The sequence below is a fragment of the Acipenser ruthenus genome, chromosome 21 (assembly GCF_902713425.1).
Source record: "Acipenser ruthenus chromosome 21, fAciRut3.2 maternal haplotype, whole genome shotgun sequence".
NCBI lineage: Eukaryota > Metazoa > Chordata > Actinopteri > Acipenseriformes > Acipenseridae > Acipenser > Acipenser ruthenus.
In genome coordinates, this window is record NC_081209.1 from 17,414,483 (window position 1) to 17,433,685 (window position 19,203).

At 40.7% G+C, this 19,203-nt stretch overlaps 2 protein-coding genes across 2 annotated transcripts in view; one reads left to right on the forward strand and one right to left on the reverse strand.

Moving 5' to 3' along the window:
- Positions 1 to 1,331: 1,331 nt before the first annotated feature.
- Positions 1,332 to 10,726, reverse strand: LOC117428059 (la-related protein 6-like). The gene is made up of 3 exons (XM_034046607.3): positions 9,963 to 10,726; positions 6,543 to 6,741; positions 1,332 to 3,847 (listed from the first exon to the last, which is right to left on the reverse strand). Exons 1-3 carry the CDS (start codon positions 10,598 to 10,600, stop codon positions 2,717 to 2,719), a joined length of 1,968 nt encoding a protein of 655 aa, XP_033902498.3. The 5' UTR covers positions 10,601 to 10,726; the 3' UTR covers positions 1,332 to 2,716.
- Positions 10,727 to 17,325: 6,599 nt separating this feature from the next.
- The window catches only part of LOC117428309 (leucine-rich repeat-containing protein 49-like), a 169,897-nt gene continuing 168,019 nt past the window's right edge, over positions 17,326 to 19,203 (forward strand). The window contains exon 1 of the mRNA XM_058994887.1: positions 17,326 to 18,033. Within this exon, the coding sequence (XP_058850870.1) occupies positions 17,962 to 18,033 (72 nt within the window). The 5' untranslated portion in view covers positions 17,326 to 17,961. The remainder of the gene's footprint in view (positions 18,034 to 19,203) is intronic.

A 19,203-nucleotide genomic window follows, 5' to 3' on the forward strand; every position in this document is an offset into this window, starting at 1 on the left:
CTGTTTGAACAAGCACTCAATTAAGGGGCTAGATGGCGCTGCAGATGCAACTCCGCAGCCTCCTGAGCCTTTCAACTCCAGCAGCCTGGGCTCAAATCCTGCTCAGGCCACAAGACATCAAACCAGAACACAGTTGTTCTTAGTCTGCAATGGTGTACCCCAAAATGTATTCAAATTAGCATAGTTGTGAATTTGTGTCAGTGGTCACCTAATCTATTGCTGTGGGCTACTGACATCAGGCTTGAGGGACCAGACCACCAATAGAGTTGAAGTAAAATCTCATAAACCTAATTCATTGAGCAAGATTTGTTTCAGAAGAATGAAAACACACTAAACAAACTGTTGGTTCCACAAATGTGTTCAAAAAGACAACCACAGGGCTTATCAGCTTGCTAAAACTTCCTACAGGACTTCCAGAACGTAGTTCCAGAAATGTCTGTGTGGATTAGCATCTACTGAGAAATGTGTTGGACTCGTATGGACTACCTGTGTACTAACAACAAACATAAATGAATGCTACTGGCGAGAGCCTTGCACTGTCCCTGCGGAATCTGAATTCACGTATTTATTATAAAAAGATTATGTGGTGGGAAAACAGGGTAGCCTATTGTACATTTACTACCAGTATTCTGTTGGAAAAACGTGTGTGTATATATATATGTATGCAGTCAAAAAATGTTTTGCAAATACATGGGTAGCAGTGCTTTATTATGGAAAGTTGGTATCCATTTTATTTTTATGTTTGTTTCCCTTGCTTTATATTTTTTTGGATATTTTTGTGGCCAAATGAAGCAAGCTGCACTTGCTGTTCTTTAACACAACCTAAACCCATAGCGGAATCCGTTTGAGAAAGCTGCACAATCTCAGTAATCACAAATTAGAACACAGACGGAAACATTTAAATACTCCGTCCTTTATTTTAATATTAATTGGGTCGTTTGTACACTCAGAAGTAGAATTTCTCTCCCTAAAAAAAACTACATGGAAACCAGATTTACCTGAAAAGGTACTACCAAAACAGCAAGAGAAAAAGGCCAGACTTGTTTTTATTTTCCATGGAAATCCTGCCGTGCTCACATGGTTTGAATGGAATGAGGGAGGGTGTTAACTCCAACATGGGGCTCAAAGCAGCGGTCAGATTTAGAGAAATAAACATTGGAGAAAAACAACCTAGAACTGATCAAGTACAGCACCATGAAGAGAAATGTGAAGCTACTTGCTTAAAGAAATTCAGACTTGAAAAGTGCCATTTCAGTGCTTTATTTGTACAAGAGGAAGTACATTATATACATTTTTTTTTAAATCCTATAATATATATATATATATATATATATATATATATATATTTTTTTTTTTTTTAAAGAACAGCTTTGAATGGTTCAACAGGAAGCATTGCTTCATTTCAGGTGTGTCACAGTGTCCACTTGAAGTCCATTCCCAGAATGCCTCTCTCATAGGACAGGCAGTGACCCCTCCCCTCGATCAGTGTTGAGAAAAATAAAAGGAAACCCAGGGGCCCATGCTTCCAACCAGCAGACTGCCACAGAGGGACGTGTGTGTCCTCCTAAACACATTACATATACCTGGCAGGAAAGAATGTCTAACAAGTTTAATATATTAAATTTACATTTATATACACAGTCTCTTTGACATGTAAAAATAAAAACAGAAACGAGATATGCTACATTTACTAAAAGTGACACTTCATAGTTATTTCTGTTCCTGTGATCCATGGCTGAACCAGACCACACTGTGAATGCAGTGCAGAAGGGCAACAGCACCTGACATTCATACTCTGGAAAAGCAAACAGACATCGCAGCTGATTTGATGTCTCATATGTTGCTAAGGAAACCTAAAGCCAGAATCGTTGCTCAGGATACAAAATGGTCAACAGCTTACTGCATCAATTGGTAAAAAGTGCATTTTTTTGTCCCCTAAAATAGATATACAAACACAAATAACTTTAAAAGGTTGACAAGTAACAGATTCCTCTGCAGTTATGCATGACATAAAAGTTGTCTAGTTATCAATACAGGGTATAGAACTATTGCTTAAGGATTATGGAATATGTGCAACTCCAGTACATATTTATATTTTAGTCATCTTTAAGATTGATTGGCGTTAACCTTGTACTAAATCCACTTCTGTGCCACAATGACTGATGCATTCAGGTTCTGAGAGACACATTCAGGTTTAAAGTTTACCTAACTCAGTCCCCTTATTTTTTGATAAGATGTATTAGAGCAGCTGTCACTAAACAAAATCTACTTATTAATTCTAAATGCCTTTTTACCAGTTAATTACCACTATGTGTATTTCCCCTTTATCCATTCATGGATGCCACTTTTAGAAAAGCTACCATACCTCATCACTTCTATCATTTTCACCAATATACCACTTCTGCTCCAACATCTTGTATACAATACACAAACAGATCACGCACATAAAAAAAGAAAAACAATGCAGCTTATAAACTGTCGGTACAAATATACAAATTAAGACAGCCACCAACTTAAGACTATGGCTTTTGAGAAACACAAAAATAGAAAGTCTTCAAAACAAAATACAAAAATAAAATAGCCATTATAATAATTCAGTCATGTTCTTTAAATCCAGTCTGACCGTTTCCTTCCCTTTCCAAGTTGCCAGGCTGTGAAACGGTTTTTCCCATAGATCTCAACTCAAACGAGGGGTGGGGGAGGAATTGTTTCCCTGTTACTCAAGCAGGGTGCATTTGCCCCTGTCCCCCACAGAGTTGTTGTGGAAGCCCCTGGTTCCATCTGGTCCTCTTGGCAGTCTGACCACCCCTGGTGGCAGCCCGTCTGCGTTCTGGATCTTGCGGCCTAGCATGGGACTCCCGACCGGGCTGCTCTCCTGAGATGTCACCTGCCTGCGGCGCTGCACCCAGGGGCTCCCAGAGGGGGTCAGGCTGCTGTCCGAGGAGTAGTCAGCCCACTTGCGTTGACCTGGCTCAGGGCTCAGTCTGCCTGCACTGGCCAGGGGAGACTTGTGGCTGTGTGGGGACTTGCGCTGCACAGAGGGGCTGGTTCTGGGGCTGTTCCAGGGGCTGGAGCGAGGGGAGACACTGGGGCTCAGGTGGTTGTTCTGGTGGTAGCCCCCTCCAGGAGGGCTCAGCTTGTTCGGCCGGGCCTTGCGGGACAGCCTGGGCGAGGTGGGGTTGCTCTCGGTTTCGGAGGAGCTGCAGGCGTCGTCTCCGATATACCGCAACTCTCGGACCCTGCAGTTGAGAGAGCGATTCTTTCTAGAGCCATCGTCACGCTGCTTGTCCTTTGGGACTTTTTTCTTCGGGGGTTTGGTGCCAATTAGGATCACCTTAGCCCCTGCAGTGACCCCAACAGACACTGCCTCCTCCTCCTCCTCCTCCTCTTCCCCTGTTCCAACCGCCACATCGCTGCCTCCCAGAACCTCATGAGCGTTAATCGCAGCCTCCACCTCTTCAAATTCCACGATAGCGCACTCACTGGTGCCCAGCTGGGTGTAGCGGCCACTGAGCTTCTTGAGGTCTGCTGGAAGCTCCTTGCCGGCTTTGAGGACACGGACAGAGGCAATAACCCCGTACGCACCAAACACTTTGAGCAGGTGCTCCATCAGCTTCTCCTGCTGCGCAGCCCCCCCGGCACTGTTCTGCCCCCCGGCAGCCCCAGCAAGCTCAGGCCACAGGTGCAGCTCGCTCACCAGCAGCATGCGACTCGGCAGATTCTCGCTGGCGAACACAGGCACCGCTGCCTTGCGCCGTACTTTCCGCCCCTCCTCGTTGAGCTCCAGAAGCTGAGAGTGGTGCAAGGCATAGGCTGTCGTCCGCCAGTCTCGCGTTAGGTGCTTCACCTGGGACACGGAGAAAAAGTCAGTCAGAAACAGAAAGCTTTGGAGACATTGACTATAGTATTAACCCTTTGCGGTCCATTTATTAATCGCGCGTCAGGCACGCCAGGTCTAATTAATTTTCACACGCGCAGTTAATTTTATACGCGCTGTTTAAAAGTATTTTTTTTCACAGTCAAACGGGTTTAAATGGCCCTGCATATCAACAAAGCACACACTAGGCATCTCCAGCCCCTCCCCAGCCTTTTGTTTGCTATAGCGTTCAGCTGTGTAAGAAATAAATAATAATAATAATAATAGTCGTACATACCGATCGATCATCTCCAGATCACTCGTTTTATCACCAAACTCCTCAATAATGCGATCCAAGTCATTATTTTATTACTATAACATCTGAAAAAAGCTCTGCAAATGTCCATGATAGTCTCAGTGCGCTGACGCACTTAGCCAGCTTGTTTATTATGGACGCCCATTATCTGATACCTGATACCATGTATGACTATTCATGAAATACGCCTTTTTTTTTTTTTTTTTTTTTTTTCCCGACTTGTCTCGGCTCCTGTCGCTACCACTCGGCAATTGAATGGTTTTCTCGGCTTTTTCCGGAGAAAAAACGACTAAACACCCGTTTATTGCGTTGCTATAATGATGTCGGACCCAGTCCGACAAAGGACCTGTGAGGAATAATTGCAATGTCGGACCCAGTCCGACAATGGACCGCAAAGGGTTAAAAGAACAGGTGTTCCTCAAATAATTTATCACAAATCAAAGATACATGTACAGACATTAACAATCAGTAGATTTAATTTGTACTTTTTAAAAATGTAAATCAATTTGTTGCATGTCTGCTTTCAACATGGCATGAAAGCCGAGACATGCTCTATGTCCAGAATACACCAATAAAAGTTCTCCTGGTGGTACAGTCTCAGGATGACAGGATTAGTTTTGTAACAGATATTTGCAAGTTCTCTTTTTCTTGGTATCTACTTGGAAACAGCATTTCCTGAGGTTAAATGTCAATACATTTGGTAACAGAAGGGCATTAAGTAAAGAGCATCAGAACCATGCATTCAGAGAACAGGTGTGCACAATCCCTGAGGGAGGGCTATATTGGAAGCACATTGACTGATTAATTTCAGGCAGGAGAAAGGTGAAAACAAGAGCCTCCTGGGAAATCTGTTCCTAAATGCTTTAGTGTGCAAGATGCTGTTGAATGTTTGTGTCCCCCTGAAAGACAATAAAAGCCACTTTTGGATATGCAGCTGAAGTGAACTAGTTCTGAAATGAAGCAAGATGGTCTTGTTTACAGAAAGTTTTGGGCAGCAGTGGGATCGAGCAATTCAAATGAGTGCTGGGCTGCAGTGTGGGAGGCAGTGGGTTTGAGTACCTCAGTGGTTAGAGAAAGCACTAGGCTGCAGTGCGGGAGGCAGTGGGTTTGAGTACCTCAGTGGTTAGAGAAAGCACTAGGCTGCAGTGCGGGAGGCAGTGGGTTTGAGTACCTCAGTGGTTAGAGAAAGCACTAGGCTGCAGTGCGGGAGGCAGTGGGTTTGAGTACCTCAGTGGTTAGAGAAAGCCCTGGGCTGCAGTGTGGGAGGCAGTGGGTTTGAGTACCTCAGTAGCTGAGAGCTGGGCTGCAGTGCAGAAAGGTAGAGTGTTTTAGTTGCTCAGTTTTAGAGTGTTAGATACAAAGGCCTAACTATGTCCCTCTATATGAAATCTAGTTCCTTGCCATTGGGAAAGAAAGGATACATTGACATTTTGAAAAGCCCTTTGCAATGAACACGAGAACTTTGATGCCAACAGAATGTCATTAAATCTAACTGAATATAAAATTATGGTAATTGTAGGTCTTGCATTTTTCTATAGGAAAGACTTTTCATAGCACAAAACCTTGAGCATTCAGTCAAATTAAGACAAAACAACTGTACACACACTTACCATAATGAGTGTGTCTTTCATATGGAAAAATGAAAAATGACGGCACTCGCAAGATTTACTAGAATGATTGTTCTATAGTGTTACTGATACTACAGATACTACATTACTAACCGTTGCTGTTGTACGGATCGCTAGAATATCTTAAACAAATTGTGTGTTTTATTCACAAATCCTTTATAAATCAGTGTTTACCACTTATTTTTATTTGACTATGTATATCTTTTGGTCTTTCTGAGCACCACAGTATTTTCCAAAGTACTCTTGTGGAAGTGACTAATACTTTAATTTGGGTTAAAACAAAAAGCCAATAAAATTGAAGCAGAATCTATTATTTATATTGCCGGGACTAATGATACCTTAAGCAAGAGCTTGCCTGTTGTCATGCGCATTAATAAACCAGTTCACACCCCCAATCAAAACACTGAACTTGTTTGCTCCAAGTGTTGGACATTTAGACCAACAGGGTTATTAAGATATCATATGGAAATAACTGGTCAACACTGACTTCTGGCCAAGGATTTGGGAATATAAATATAAAATAAAAAGTATATTATCGAGATACACACAACACAGCAGTCAAATGATAAATAACGGGTTTTGTTACAAACTTTAGTAACATGTCGTGGAGCAAGTCATTGACTCTTAAGGAACTTTCCAGTATCTTTCAGAGCTCTTGCCCAGATGCGAGTTGTTACAAGACCTACTCATGTTCTGACTTCACCACAGCCTGGTGTATTTCACACACAATCACACTCAGTACCTTCTTGAAGGAGGTGAGCAGCTTGACGCTGACGAAGCCCTGCTTGTTGCGGCGGACGTGTTTGAGCAGGAAAGCGTCACGCTCCAGGTTCTCATCAGACAGGTAGTACTCGATCTGGGTGATGAGCTTCCGGGTGAGCTCGGGGTCAGGGGGCTGCCAGCTGTCCTCTTCGAGCTCCCCTCCGCTTGTCCCTGCACCACTGAGGAGAGGCATCGGGGTCAGACAGGGCAGCACTGCTCAAACTACAGATACTAACTGGAAATCACATTCAACAAAAATTAAAATCGCATCCCGCAAGATTTAACCTTGGGGGGGAAAGGGACATAGCTTTTAGGCAGTGGGGAGGTTTGACTGGTGTGGTCAACTGCAAAGAGAGACAGGTTTAAATGTACCTGACTTGAATACCATTGGGAACTGCCACCGATTAAAGGCGGACATGGATGTGGGAGTTCAATGTCTCCTTGACTTTTGGCAATGGTTATAAGGATTTTCCTATGAATCGGATGATCATTTCATTTGCAGGTGTAGTTGGAGTGTTCTACCTGAAACTTTACATAGCTTTAGTCACTCAAAGCCTCTACGAGTACGAATTGATTATTTCTGGCTGTTAAGAATGAGGTCACTCACTTTTACTTGTATTAGAGGGCAGATTACTGGTTGATATTTTACGGGTTGTGCAATATACTTTAAAGCACTATTAAAATGCATCATGACATTACATAAATCAGTTCCCAGCCATTATACTCAAATCTCTGGGGCTTTCTGCTGTTCAGAATTTACCCTGTAGGCTAAAGATAAAGGTCATCTTGATTTGCTTATAGGGCTACGACATGTGTGGTCCAGTGGTTAAAGAAAAGGGCTTGTAATCAGGAGGTCCCCGGTTCAAATCCCACCTCAACCACTGACTCATTGTGTGACCCTGAGCAAGTCACTTAACCTCCTTGTGCTCCGTCTTTGTAAGTGACTCGGCAGCTGATGCATAGTTCACACACCCTAGTCTCTGTAAGTCGCCTTGGATAAAGGCGTCTGCTAAATAAACAAATAATAATAATAATAATAATAATAATAGGAATGCACTCACTAGTCTAGGTCATTTCAACCCTCTATGGTAACACACATGTCAGAAACCTATTTTAAAAGACTGGATAGCGTCTTAACGTCACGCGCTACTTGCAGGTTTGAAGTTGAAACTTAATATTTTCATTCCAAACTAAAACTATTTTGGTTTCATTCTGGCTATGTTGACCAGAATGATCTCGGCCTACATCCACAATGTTGGTTTCCATATACACCCAGGTTCTAACTCTCTAGAACTTGGACTAAAGGATGTCAGAATCAAGCAGCTCTTCAGATGCCTCTTTATAACAACCAATTGCAATGTGTTGTATTTAAAACGTAGCAAGGCAAGTAAAGGGTGCTATCAGGCACTGCTCCCTGTTTTAAGTGTAGGCCTCAAACCTTATGACCTTCTCAGAAAAGCTCATCCCTGGAGAATGGGAGGGGGAACGTTTCTAACATCAAATTGGCTTCTCAAAATAAACATATGCAAGGCTAAGGTGTGAACACTTCTAGCCTGGGGGCACAAAGGTGGCACTCATGCTTAAATTAAACTTGAGCAAGCAACAGGTTACTTCAGAACAGCCTGCCGTCACACTTGATACTGCATCAACAGACCTGTCAGACCCTGTCCAGCTCAGGCCTGCTGTGATCACAAACAATTACAGCAACAATAACCACCAGAACAGGAGAGATCATTCACATAAGCGTGTCTGAATTGTGTCTTTCTGAGAGTGATGTTAACACTTCCTTGTGTTTATACATTAATCAAAAGTGGGTTACTTTAATCTTTGCTGTATTGGAATTAAAATAAATGCAAGTATGAGTCATCTGTTGAGAAGGTTCTGCCCCACCACAATGAAATGGCCAGCCAAAAGCACTCGCTAGAGTGCAGGATGCGCTCTATAACCTGGATGTCGCGAGTTCGAGTCCAGGCTATTCCACAGCCGACCGTGGACGGGAGCTTCCAGGGGGCGGCGCGCAATTGGCCGAGCGTCGCCCGGGGCGAGGGAGGGTTAGGTCGGCCAGGGTGTCCTCGGCTCACCGCTCACCAGCAACCCCTGTAGTCTGGCCGGGCGCCTGCGGGCTTGCCTGTAAGCTGCCCAGAGCTGCGTTGTCCTCCGACGCTGTAGCTCTGAGGCGGCTGCAGGGTGAGTTCACAGTGTGTAAAGAAGCAGGCGGCTGACGGCACACGCTTCGGAGGACAGCGTGTGTTCGTCTTCGCCCCTCCCGAGTCAGCGCAGGGAACGACTAAATTTAAAAAAATAATAATAATAAATGGCCAGCCAGTCATTTTCACATACAAATACAAATAGGAACACCTGTCAACACAGTCAATAGTGTAGAGCCAGGTCTAACAAGTCTGCAATGTGCTTGCATTGTTATGGGCTTATTAGAGGCCTGCCTGTAACCTGCGTCAGCACTTCTGTCTGATGTGATTGACGGGGGAATCCGACTAGAAGATTAAAAACCTTAAAGGCTTTTAAGCGTGGCGTCCACCCCAGTAAAAACAAATACAATCAGCATGCAATATACAGATCAAACAGTAACTGCAAATATTGCAAGCTTATACTGCATTTAACGCACACCCCGTCGGTTGCTATTTTTAAACCTAAGTGACACAGTGCCATTCACAATGTATCATTCATATTCTTGTAACGTAGCCGCAAAATGACGCAACACTATTTTTCTGTTATCGAATTCTCCGATTTTTTCCACCAAGGGTGATAGTATAACTGTGGTAGAGCCGACGCTGTACTTTAAAAGAATACATGATAGACCAACCCTAGCGTTGCTATTGGTTTATATGTGCTTGTTCAATTGGCATCAATAATCCTAATTCCTTTCTTTAACCATTCATAATGCATTTTGATAAGTATATTTCTCTCAAACCAAACACTAACGGAAGAGACGATGAGTTATTTAAGTACAAACTAACCGAATTAGGAACAATGAGATACTTTGTAAACCACGTACCGTATGTTCGATCATTTTGAAATTGGAAATGATGTTGCAATGCTACATTAAAAAACAAAACGTTAACAAGAAACTACTGGTCACTGTATTGTGCAATTCAGGAAAGCACCCCTCTATTTGTATGCTGTCTGGTACAACAGGTGGTGGCGTGTACAGAAGCTACCTGCCTCGTCAGTGATTTAATTGACAATAGAATTAAGTGGATGGGGGGCTTACTTTTTACTTTTTTTTTTTTTTTTTTAATCACGTTATTATATTTAAATACACAATCTACCCACTTAATTAACTTTAGTTTATAAAACAGTCATACATAAATACATCAAGTAAATAAATATAGGCGTTTATACCCCCAAATAATATGTAAAAATATTTACAGTATATATACACCTAGATTTGTCGCGTCTTCCCAAGTCATCTTCACTACAGCTACCCCCTCGAAGGTCCAGGTGGTTTGACATGAAATCTTCATCGAGGTCCTCGTCCTCGGCCTCTTGGATAGCTACCTGGATTGTTACCTGGCTCCTCATCTCATGAAGCTGGCATTCAATTGCTACGTCTGCGACCCCGAGTTCCGCGGACTGCGAGATTGAAGCAGCCGGGCTTGGCGTCTCTGTCACCGCGCTCATATCGTCTGTTGCTCCTGCTTCTTCTCTTGTGGTTCTTTCTGTCGCTTCCTCTTCGCCTGCCAGTTCAGTTTCAGGTAAAGAACTGCCTTCCTCAGCACGCGTGCTAGCAGCACAAACCAATGCTGGACAGGCGCTGGGCAAACCAGAATGATTTTGCAACAAGCGCCTAAAGAAGGAAGCCCCGAAATTGCAGTGCAAAGCCTGCCAAAGCTCCCAGATTCTCCCCAAAGGAGATCCCCGGGGCAACGAGGAAACGGCGGGCAAGGGAGCTGCAAGAGAGACGCGCCTACCAGCAGCAGAGGAGGAGGAGGAAGGACTGGAAACTGCTTCTGTTGTTACTTCCTGATCTGTAAAAGGCTTTCTCCTTTTGAAACGGGCTCTGGGATTGGACCGTGTCATCTTTCCGTGTTCATCCCCAACCCACCAGATACCAACATGAAACCAGGGGGGGAGGCAGGAGAAAAGAAAGACAACGGAGGAACGCGTTTACCAAAGCGTGCATCTTTCTCTATTCCTTTCTGAAATGGCAATCTTCAAATCTCGGCAGACACGTTATATTTATAAGCTTTTGGAGTGAACGTCACCCTTAATTTTCAACTACATTTCTTTATGAGGTTTTGCAACGCATTAAAAGAGCAAGCAAAACGCCCCCAATCAACGAGGCCAACTCACACTGCGTTTATTAGAGTTAAATTGAATAATAGGATTTAATTTTAAGCATAGGGATTTGATTTTGGACGAACTAAAAATAAACCTTGAGATATCTTGGCTGACGAACGCAGGCACTCCGGATTATGGCATGCTTTTGTTTATTTGTGAGGAAGGGTAGTTTTGGCATAATTATCACGTCGTAAAAATCCCCAAGTTTGCTTGAAATGTGCCACTCGTTCAGTGAGTTCAGCAAAGGCAATTAGAGATGTTCCCGGGTTTACAGTGAATATAGTCATATTTCACTAAGTGGCCCCGAATAAAAAAAATACGGCGAAATTCAGACCACACCCTCTACGCCAGTCTCAATTAATGTTTAAATAGTCGCAGTTGAGTGCATTTTTAATTAATGGGGGGAATTAGGCTACCCAAAAGCACAATACAATACTGTGAAGACGGAAATGTGTACGTGCTTCTTTTGGAAGCTACTACCCGAGATTAGATAATTACAGTGTAAATTAAAATAATATTTTGCCACATTACATTAATTGTACTAATTTAAAGTATGTTTTTAAACAAAGAAATTAGTACAAAAACAAATGGGCCTGCATCAGACTAGTAATAAGAATTGGCTCTTAGTTCAAGTGTGAAGCACATGGATTCAGTTTTGTCTGTTTTTCACCCATACCCAGAATTTAAGTCCCACCTTTGTCTCCCAGTGTACCCAGTATAACTTATTGTGCCCTACCAATTGCGCTACATACACTTCAAGATGGAACACTGGTTATAAACCCCAGCCAGTTTCCATGGCGATGGTTGTGTCATGTTCAGCAGGTACGCTGCCATTTCATTTAATAGAAGCCACCACGACTCCATTTGAAGTAGTCGTTTTCTCCACACTTCCCATCACTGAAACAGGCACACGATGAGAGGAGCATGCATATGCACCTATGTGGTCGGGACAGTCCCGATTTCCTAGCAAATGTCCCGCGTCCCGATGCATAGGAACAAAGTCCCGATATTTACACATAGGAAAAAAATTATTTATTCTGCACAATAGAGTTAGTGAAAACCACACGCTATGTTCGTGCGGCTGACACATCTGCTGATCACTAACTTACCGGTATACAAAGGTAAGAACGCTTCATTATGAGGCGCCGTTAGGGACATAATTCAAACTGACACCTCATACACTACACACTGAAATTGCATGCGGTACACACTGAAATCTCATACACTACATGGTGAAATCGCATACTCTACATACACTACATGGTGAAATCGCATACACTACATAGTGAAATCGCATACACTACATAGTGAAATCGGATACACTACATACTGAAAATTCAAACAAGGTCAGTGACGTCACATCATAAAATACTCCCGCGTCAGGCAACGGAGTTCATTTCAGTTTCACAGGTTGTCAGAATGGAGGGATTGAGGTGTACAGCGGCAGAGCTAATAGAACACATTTTAACTAGACCTGGAATCATAAATACTCTTTCAAATTATTAATAATCACAGTGTATCTTCTTCCAATTATTTAACATTAAGAAACAAAAATGACACAAATACAGTGCAAAACAGACATTTACTAATAGACAATGCTGACATATTTTATTTACACGTCTTTATATATATATATATATATATATATATATATATATATAATATATATATATATATATATATATATATATATATATATATATATATATATATATATATATATTGTAACGTGCAAGGGGATAGGCAGCAGTAGGGCTGGTAGGTAACGTAATCACACACAAAAAACATTCTGTTTGTGTCGTTTTTGTTTCTTAACGTTAAATAATTGGAAGAAGATACACTGTGATTATTAATTTTGTAAACTCGCAACGCTTTAAACATGTTGTTCTTATTTCAATCAACATCTTTGGTTAATAACACCGTGTAACAAATTTATTTTTATTTATTTTTTGGTTCCTGGGTAGTAAGTGTTATTTCCTAATTGCGTATGCCTCAAAAGTATAGAAAATGGCTATTATTCCCCACAAACTTTGCTTTTGTGACCAGGACAGTGATATTTTGAAATTTACATATTTCCAATGAGAAAACAAGCAAATTTGTGTCTTTTCGTTCACATAAAGTCAGAAAAAAACAACATATGATTCCACATGAATTAACATGTATTTATACTAAAGTAATACAAAAATGACTACAAAAGATTTAGAAGTGAGCAGTTTTTCGAGATTTACGATTATACTGTAAATCACTTTCACGAATCAGCCCCCAAATGTAGTCTCCCATCATGTTCTCGTTATACTGTCTTTGTTAGCGGCGTTCAAAGTCCAGTATATCCTGGTGGAAGCGCTCGCCTTGCTCCTCCGAGTGTATGCGATTTCACTATGTAGTGTATGCGATTTCACCATGTAGTGTATGAGGTTTCAAGATTTCAGTGTGTAGAGTATGCGATTTCACCATGTAGTGTATGCGATTTCACCATGTAGTGTATGAGGTTTCAAGATTTCAGTGTGTAGAGTATGCGATTTCACCATGTAGTGTATGCGATTTCACCATGTAGTGTATGAGGTTTCAAGATTTCAGTGTGTAGAGTATGCGATTTCACCATGTAGTGTATGCGATTTCACCATGTAGTGTATGAGATTTCAGTGTGTACCGCATGCAATTTCAGTGTGTAGTGTATGAGGTGTCAGTCTGAATTGTGTCCCTAACGGCGCCTCATACTTCATTGTGTCTATGTTTACTGTCATGCTGGTCGTGCGGTGTTGAGGGGATACGTCTATTATTATATGATAGAGTGTTTTTTGCGTATGACCCCTCCCGTGTGTATGATGCGTATATGAAATAAGAGCCAATGAATTTAAAGAAATTAGTAAGTGTACTAAATGATTCAATGAAAAGTCGCCTCATATTTTCCATGGTCTCCCAAAAGTGATCAGGAATCTGAGCATTTGAATATTTAAGCCGTCTCAAAACATACTTTTTTAAACTTGCCTTTCCAATTAATTGCTTAACTTCTGTTTGTACAATTTTTATATATATATATTTGTTTATTTAGCAGACGCCTTTATTCAAGACGACTTACAGAGACTAGGGTGTGTGAACTATGCATCAGCTGCAGAGTCACTTACAACTACGTCTCACCCGAAAGACGGAGCACAAGGAGGTTAAGTGACTTGCTTAGGGTCACACAATGACTTAGAGGCTGAGGTGGGATTTGAACTGGGGACCTCCTGGTTACAAGTCCTTTTCTTTAACCACTGGACCACACAGCCTCCTTGTATATGCCTTTACTTTTAAACGGCGAGTTATGAATAATAATACAATACGCGTCACACGATGTACTGGATTTTATTGTTTTTATTATTAACAGTGGTAGATGCGAATCGTTCTTCTGCTTGTTCATTTTGTAACGTTTTGCATATCCTTATTTACTTTTGTTTTATACTTTGGGGGTGTACAATACAGTGGCATTGTGTTACAAAATAAAACTGTTACTTAATATACCCACTGACACAACATTTTAACGATGTTTGCTGGAATGTTGCAATTTAGTTATGTTACTGCTATAAGGGTGTATGTTAGTGGCTTATCCATGATTGCATCTGAAGTATTTGAAGATGTTAGTGATGTTAAATAATAAACGTCAGCGGGGCTTCTAGCAAATACTGTAAAGAAACGCCCCTGGCGCTATACAAAATCAAATAATAATAATAATAATAATAATAATAATAATAATAATAATAATAATAATAATAATAATTGTGATGACCTTTACTATTTTTGATGGTAAAGCAGGAGACAGAGATAACAATTATTAACAAATGTACTATACTTGATAATAAACAAGGTCTCTGTCCGGACCAGAACCACACCACGTAAAATAACCAATGCCAAACCTCAATGAGACGGCTGCACTCAGAAAATGTACGCTTGCAGCTCTGAGGAAAATCTCTCGCCGCCATACTTGCAATATTCCTTATTTTAAATTGATGTCTTGTCTAAATGATACACCAAATGTTACTGGCTACTGTGCCAATTATGTTGTGAATAAGAAGCGATTATAAGCAAATACGTTGTCTAGACACTAAAGTAGGAAATATGTAGCTCGTGTCATTTTTTTAGAATACGTACAAATTAAAATTGCTCCACGTAGTCATTTCTGTGCTCTGATTGGTCCAAATAGCGAATATCTGAAACGTGTTCTACACAATACGTTTTTGACCCAGATGGCCTTCCACAAGATGGGCTTCCATCGTGAGTCACGTGAAGACATCCATCATCTTCCCACAGGCACGCGTAGCTAAGTGATGCTTGTGTTCTTTGAGATACAAAGCAGTTACTCTGATGACTCAACAAAATGAACAGGCAAACAATGACTCGGGTTTATTTTCCATTTTCAGGAAAGTCGTGTCTGAATTTTAATAACTGTTTGCAGTGTTTCCCAGCTCAAATTAACTTGCATCATTCTGAAACCATTGCCATAAGAAAAGTTGACATTGCAGGAAATTATTGTTAGCTAAACAAAAATATATAATCTTCGTTTTTTTGTTTGTTTTATTCATTTGCAGATGGGTGTGTTTGTGTGCGTCTTATTTTAATTGAGTAAATGTAACAGATTTCAACGGAAATGCAAACTTGCAAAATAAAGAAAAGCTTTATACAGCAGATGTTTGATAACAAGAGCTGTGGTTCGTTCATGCACAGCGTGGTAACTGCAGTTAAGCGTATCACCTGCGCGATTGCATCAAACTCAGGCAGTAGAGCATTCAAACTGGACGCTTGATGTAGTTTATAAAAAACAACATCTCAATGCCCAAATTCAAAATATAAGCTAAGCAGTTTTTTTGGATAATGTTGACATTTTAACAAAACAATCTAGAACAGTTTGAAGATGTCATGCATATCTTCCTAGTGTTGCAAGTTTGACTCCCTGTCTGTCTAATCTATTTTTAGTTGCTGGTCCATAACTGGATTCATATGTCAGGGGGAGCTGGAAAGTAGAAATGCAGTTTGTTGCTAATCCTGTATCTTATCAGTCAGTTTCATCAGTGATTGACTATAGAAGAACCATTGAGTCAGAAAAAGGAATGAAGGTCTGTGGCTAACTGTTACCTTGTGGGTTACTGCATGAAAAATCAGCACACCCTTGTGTGATGAAACTCTTCCTGGAATGTCTGTTTTCATTAGACCAGCATTCCTACTGGAGGAAATAAAAAGTGGGCTTTGATCTTGAACCTTGTAATTGGGTTGTAAGATTTAAAAGGTTTTACACTGAAAAAGCAATTAACCTAATACTGTATAACAGAAACATTTACAAACAAGTATGTCAGAAGCATATACATCCCCACCAGGGCTGTAAATTCTAAACTAGAGCTATCAAAATGATGACAAAATAAATGACCAGGACATATATCAACAGCATGTTCTGAACAATAGAATAAGAAATCACAATTAAATGTTTAATCACATTATGATAAGCAGTTCTCTGGATAGATACAGTGTGACATACAGAGGTAGGGATGAACACACAGACAGATGCATCCATACAGCAGCAGAATCTGATACTCTCAATAGCTACATCATGCTAATTGCAAGATTCAAGACAATTGAATAAGTGAGTTTCCAGATATAAAGAACTGCTTTGTCATGAAACTTGGTAGTAACATTATTTAGCATCATTTAATGAGAATGACAGATTGTGGGGACATAGGGCAGTGTCTATCTCCGTCCATCCACCCGTCTGTATGTCAGACTTTATTTTTGCACAGATAATTGCTTATCAAATTGTAATTCCATTACGTCATCTTCTCATGTGTTCCATGAGATACCTCAGGTCCACTGAGGTAACGGGCAGCTGAAGAAGATAAAAAAAGAAGTTACAAAATGTAACAAAGCTCCTAAAAGCTGCGGCCATCGGCCTTTGAAGCAAAAAGAATCCGATGGTCAGCTGGCACTTCAGTCTACCAGCTCTCAGTCTGCTGTTTCAGCAGTTGGATATACTGGCCAGGAGCTAATGAAACCTCTAGGAGCTTATTGAGACTGAAAATATATAAATATGTATTCATTGACAGGGACAACTTACAATTTTTAACATTTATGACACGCCATAAGATGTATTGCATCCAGATTTAGCTATGAGCTCATTTTCATTGGCAGTCCCTGGGCAGGTGTATGGAAAGGAAGAAAATAAATAAAAACGGAAAAACAAAACGCCGTGATCTCACCGAAGGGGGATAAGCCGTTTTTCCATTCGGAGACAGGATGTTAGAAGTGTAGAATACTTATAGCGCTGACCCAACCAATATGATGTGCGCAGTTTTATCTTCACGGACCAGTTCCAAAAGTTTTTTTGACTTGGTTAAACATTGCAAAGTCGGGATTTCAGACACTGACTCAGACGACTGGAAGAGATCTGAGGTGTCTTTCACACCCGTTTCTCCTCAAGCTATGTATCATTTTACTATAAACGTTACTATGTAACATTTTATGGTTCATGTCCGCTGTCAGAAACCTCAAATCAAGTAAACAAAACATACGGCCTCCGTGTTTATGAGGATTTCACAAGCCTGTGTATTGTATTTAATTTCAAACACTTCCATTGACTACACACCTCCAGTAACCCATACAAATCTAGCGGTGATCTATCGTTCTCACACACACAATCACAAACTTATAATTTAAAGTAAAGGAGGATTTAAATACACAATTTACCATTTCAACTAGTCCTGAAGTCACATTAAGGTCGTCACTATCATCCAAAACAACAGAGGAAGTCATTACGTATCGCAGTTAAATTAACACGACCTGATAAGCCCATAGATTTGCAATGTTCGTGGAGCACAGAAGAGTTCAACTAGCGTTGTTCGTTACAAACGTTCTGTTTGGCCGAGCATTTTCAGACAGCTGTGTTCGCTCAATACTCCCATCTCAAATAACATGTTTAGCGACGACCTGGACAACACTTGAAAGACACCAACAACTTCGTACAACCTACAAGCAACTTTCAGACAACCCCTATACACCTAAGGATTCGTCCTTCCCTCAAGACAAGCAGCATCCCTTTCGGCTGGCATAAATGGTCGACAAAAAAAAAAAAAAAAGCAATGGAGCGCGTACATACGAGCACCAGGAGAACTGGCCACATTTCTAAATGTAAGAAAATAGCACTACCTAAGGTAAGTGATGTGTGTTTTGTTGCTGGGGAGGCTTAGATTATTTATTGATAACTGGAGACAATTGACTTCAAACGCTCAAATATTACTAGACACTGTGTCCATTTACATTGGATTGATAATAGTTTTACCTTTACCTAAGCCTGCAATTCATACAAATTTCTCTTAAGAGGAATTACGTTTTTTGGATACAGAGATTCAATGCTTATTAGGTAACTACGTTGTTGAAATGGCACACCTGTCACTGAAGGAAGTTATTTCATCAATAATTGCGGTTCCAAAAAAAGACAAGTCTAGAATGACATTATGCATCATATACATTTAAGATGAACACTCTGAATCCAGTTTTACAGCTAATCTCTCCTGAATGCTATATGACATTTATTGATTTAATGCAAGTATATTATACTCTACCTGTTGCCCAGGAACTAAGAAAATGTTTCAGATTCCTTCATAAGGAGGTTAAATACATGTACATGTATGCCCAATGTCTTACAAGGGCTCCTCACATATTTACCAAATTGTTAAAACCGCCAATGTCCTTTTTATGTTCCCATTGGTTACACCAATGCTGCTTACATAGATGCCTTTTTTCTTCTCGGAGACACAATTAAGCAATGTACTAATAATGTGCAAGACACTAAGATCTCCTTGATCAGCTAGGATTTATTATTCACGGAAAGTCTGTATTCACTCCAAGTACTTCTATTGCCTTTGTGGGGTTTATTAATTCTATGGAAACGCTGGTTAGACTCTCAGGATAAAACTGATAAGGTTTTAAGTCTTTGTTCTGATCTACTTAAAGTTGCTTTATTATCAATTAGAACATTAAGTTATTGGACCTGTAATGTCTACTTTCTTGCTGTGTCCTGTAGATCTTATTTTACTGCAGCCTTGACTTTTCTAAAAACCAAGCCGTAATAATTCAGAAAGGTAATTGATGCATCAATTATTTTACCTTCAGATGATAAACTGGTGGAATCCCTTATTGGTTGGGGTGGTGTAAGAGATGATGTCTCACCAGGAGGTAACTGGTCAGAAAATGAGGCTTCTGATTTCAGAAATCGACTTTAATTGTGAGCAGCATTATATGCACTGCAATCTTTCTGTAGGGATACTGGTAATGCACATATGTTAATTAAAGTAGACCATATGGCAGCTGTTGCCTATATT

Excerpts from the sequence above, each read along its gene's own strand:
- LOC117428059 (XM_034046607.3), bottom strand. The coding sequence starts at position 10,600 with ATGACACGGTCCAATCCCAGAGCCCGTTTCAAAAGGAGAAAGCCTTTT. Across the intron at positions 6,742-9,962 it reads GGAAGACGCGACAAATCTAG|TGGTGCAGGGACAAGCGGAG; the intron begins GTGTATATATAC and ends GCCTCTCCTCAG. Across the intron at positions 3,848-6,542 it reads TGCTCACCTCCTTCAAGAAG|GTGAAGCACCTAACGCGAGA; the intron begins GTACTGAGTGTG and ends TCCGTGTCCCAG.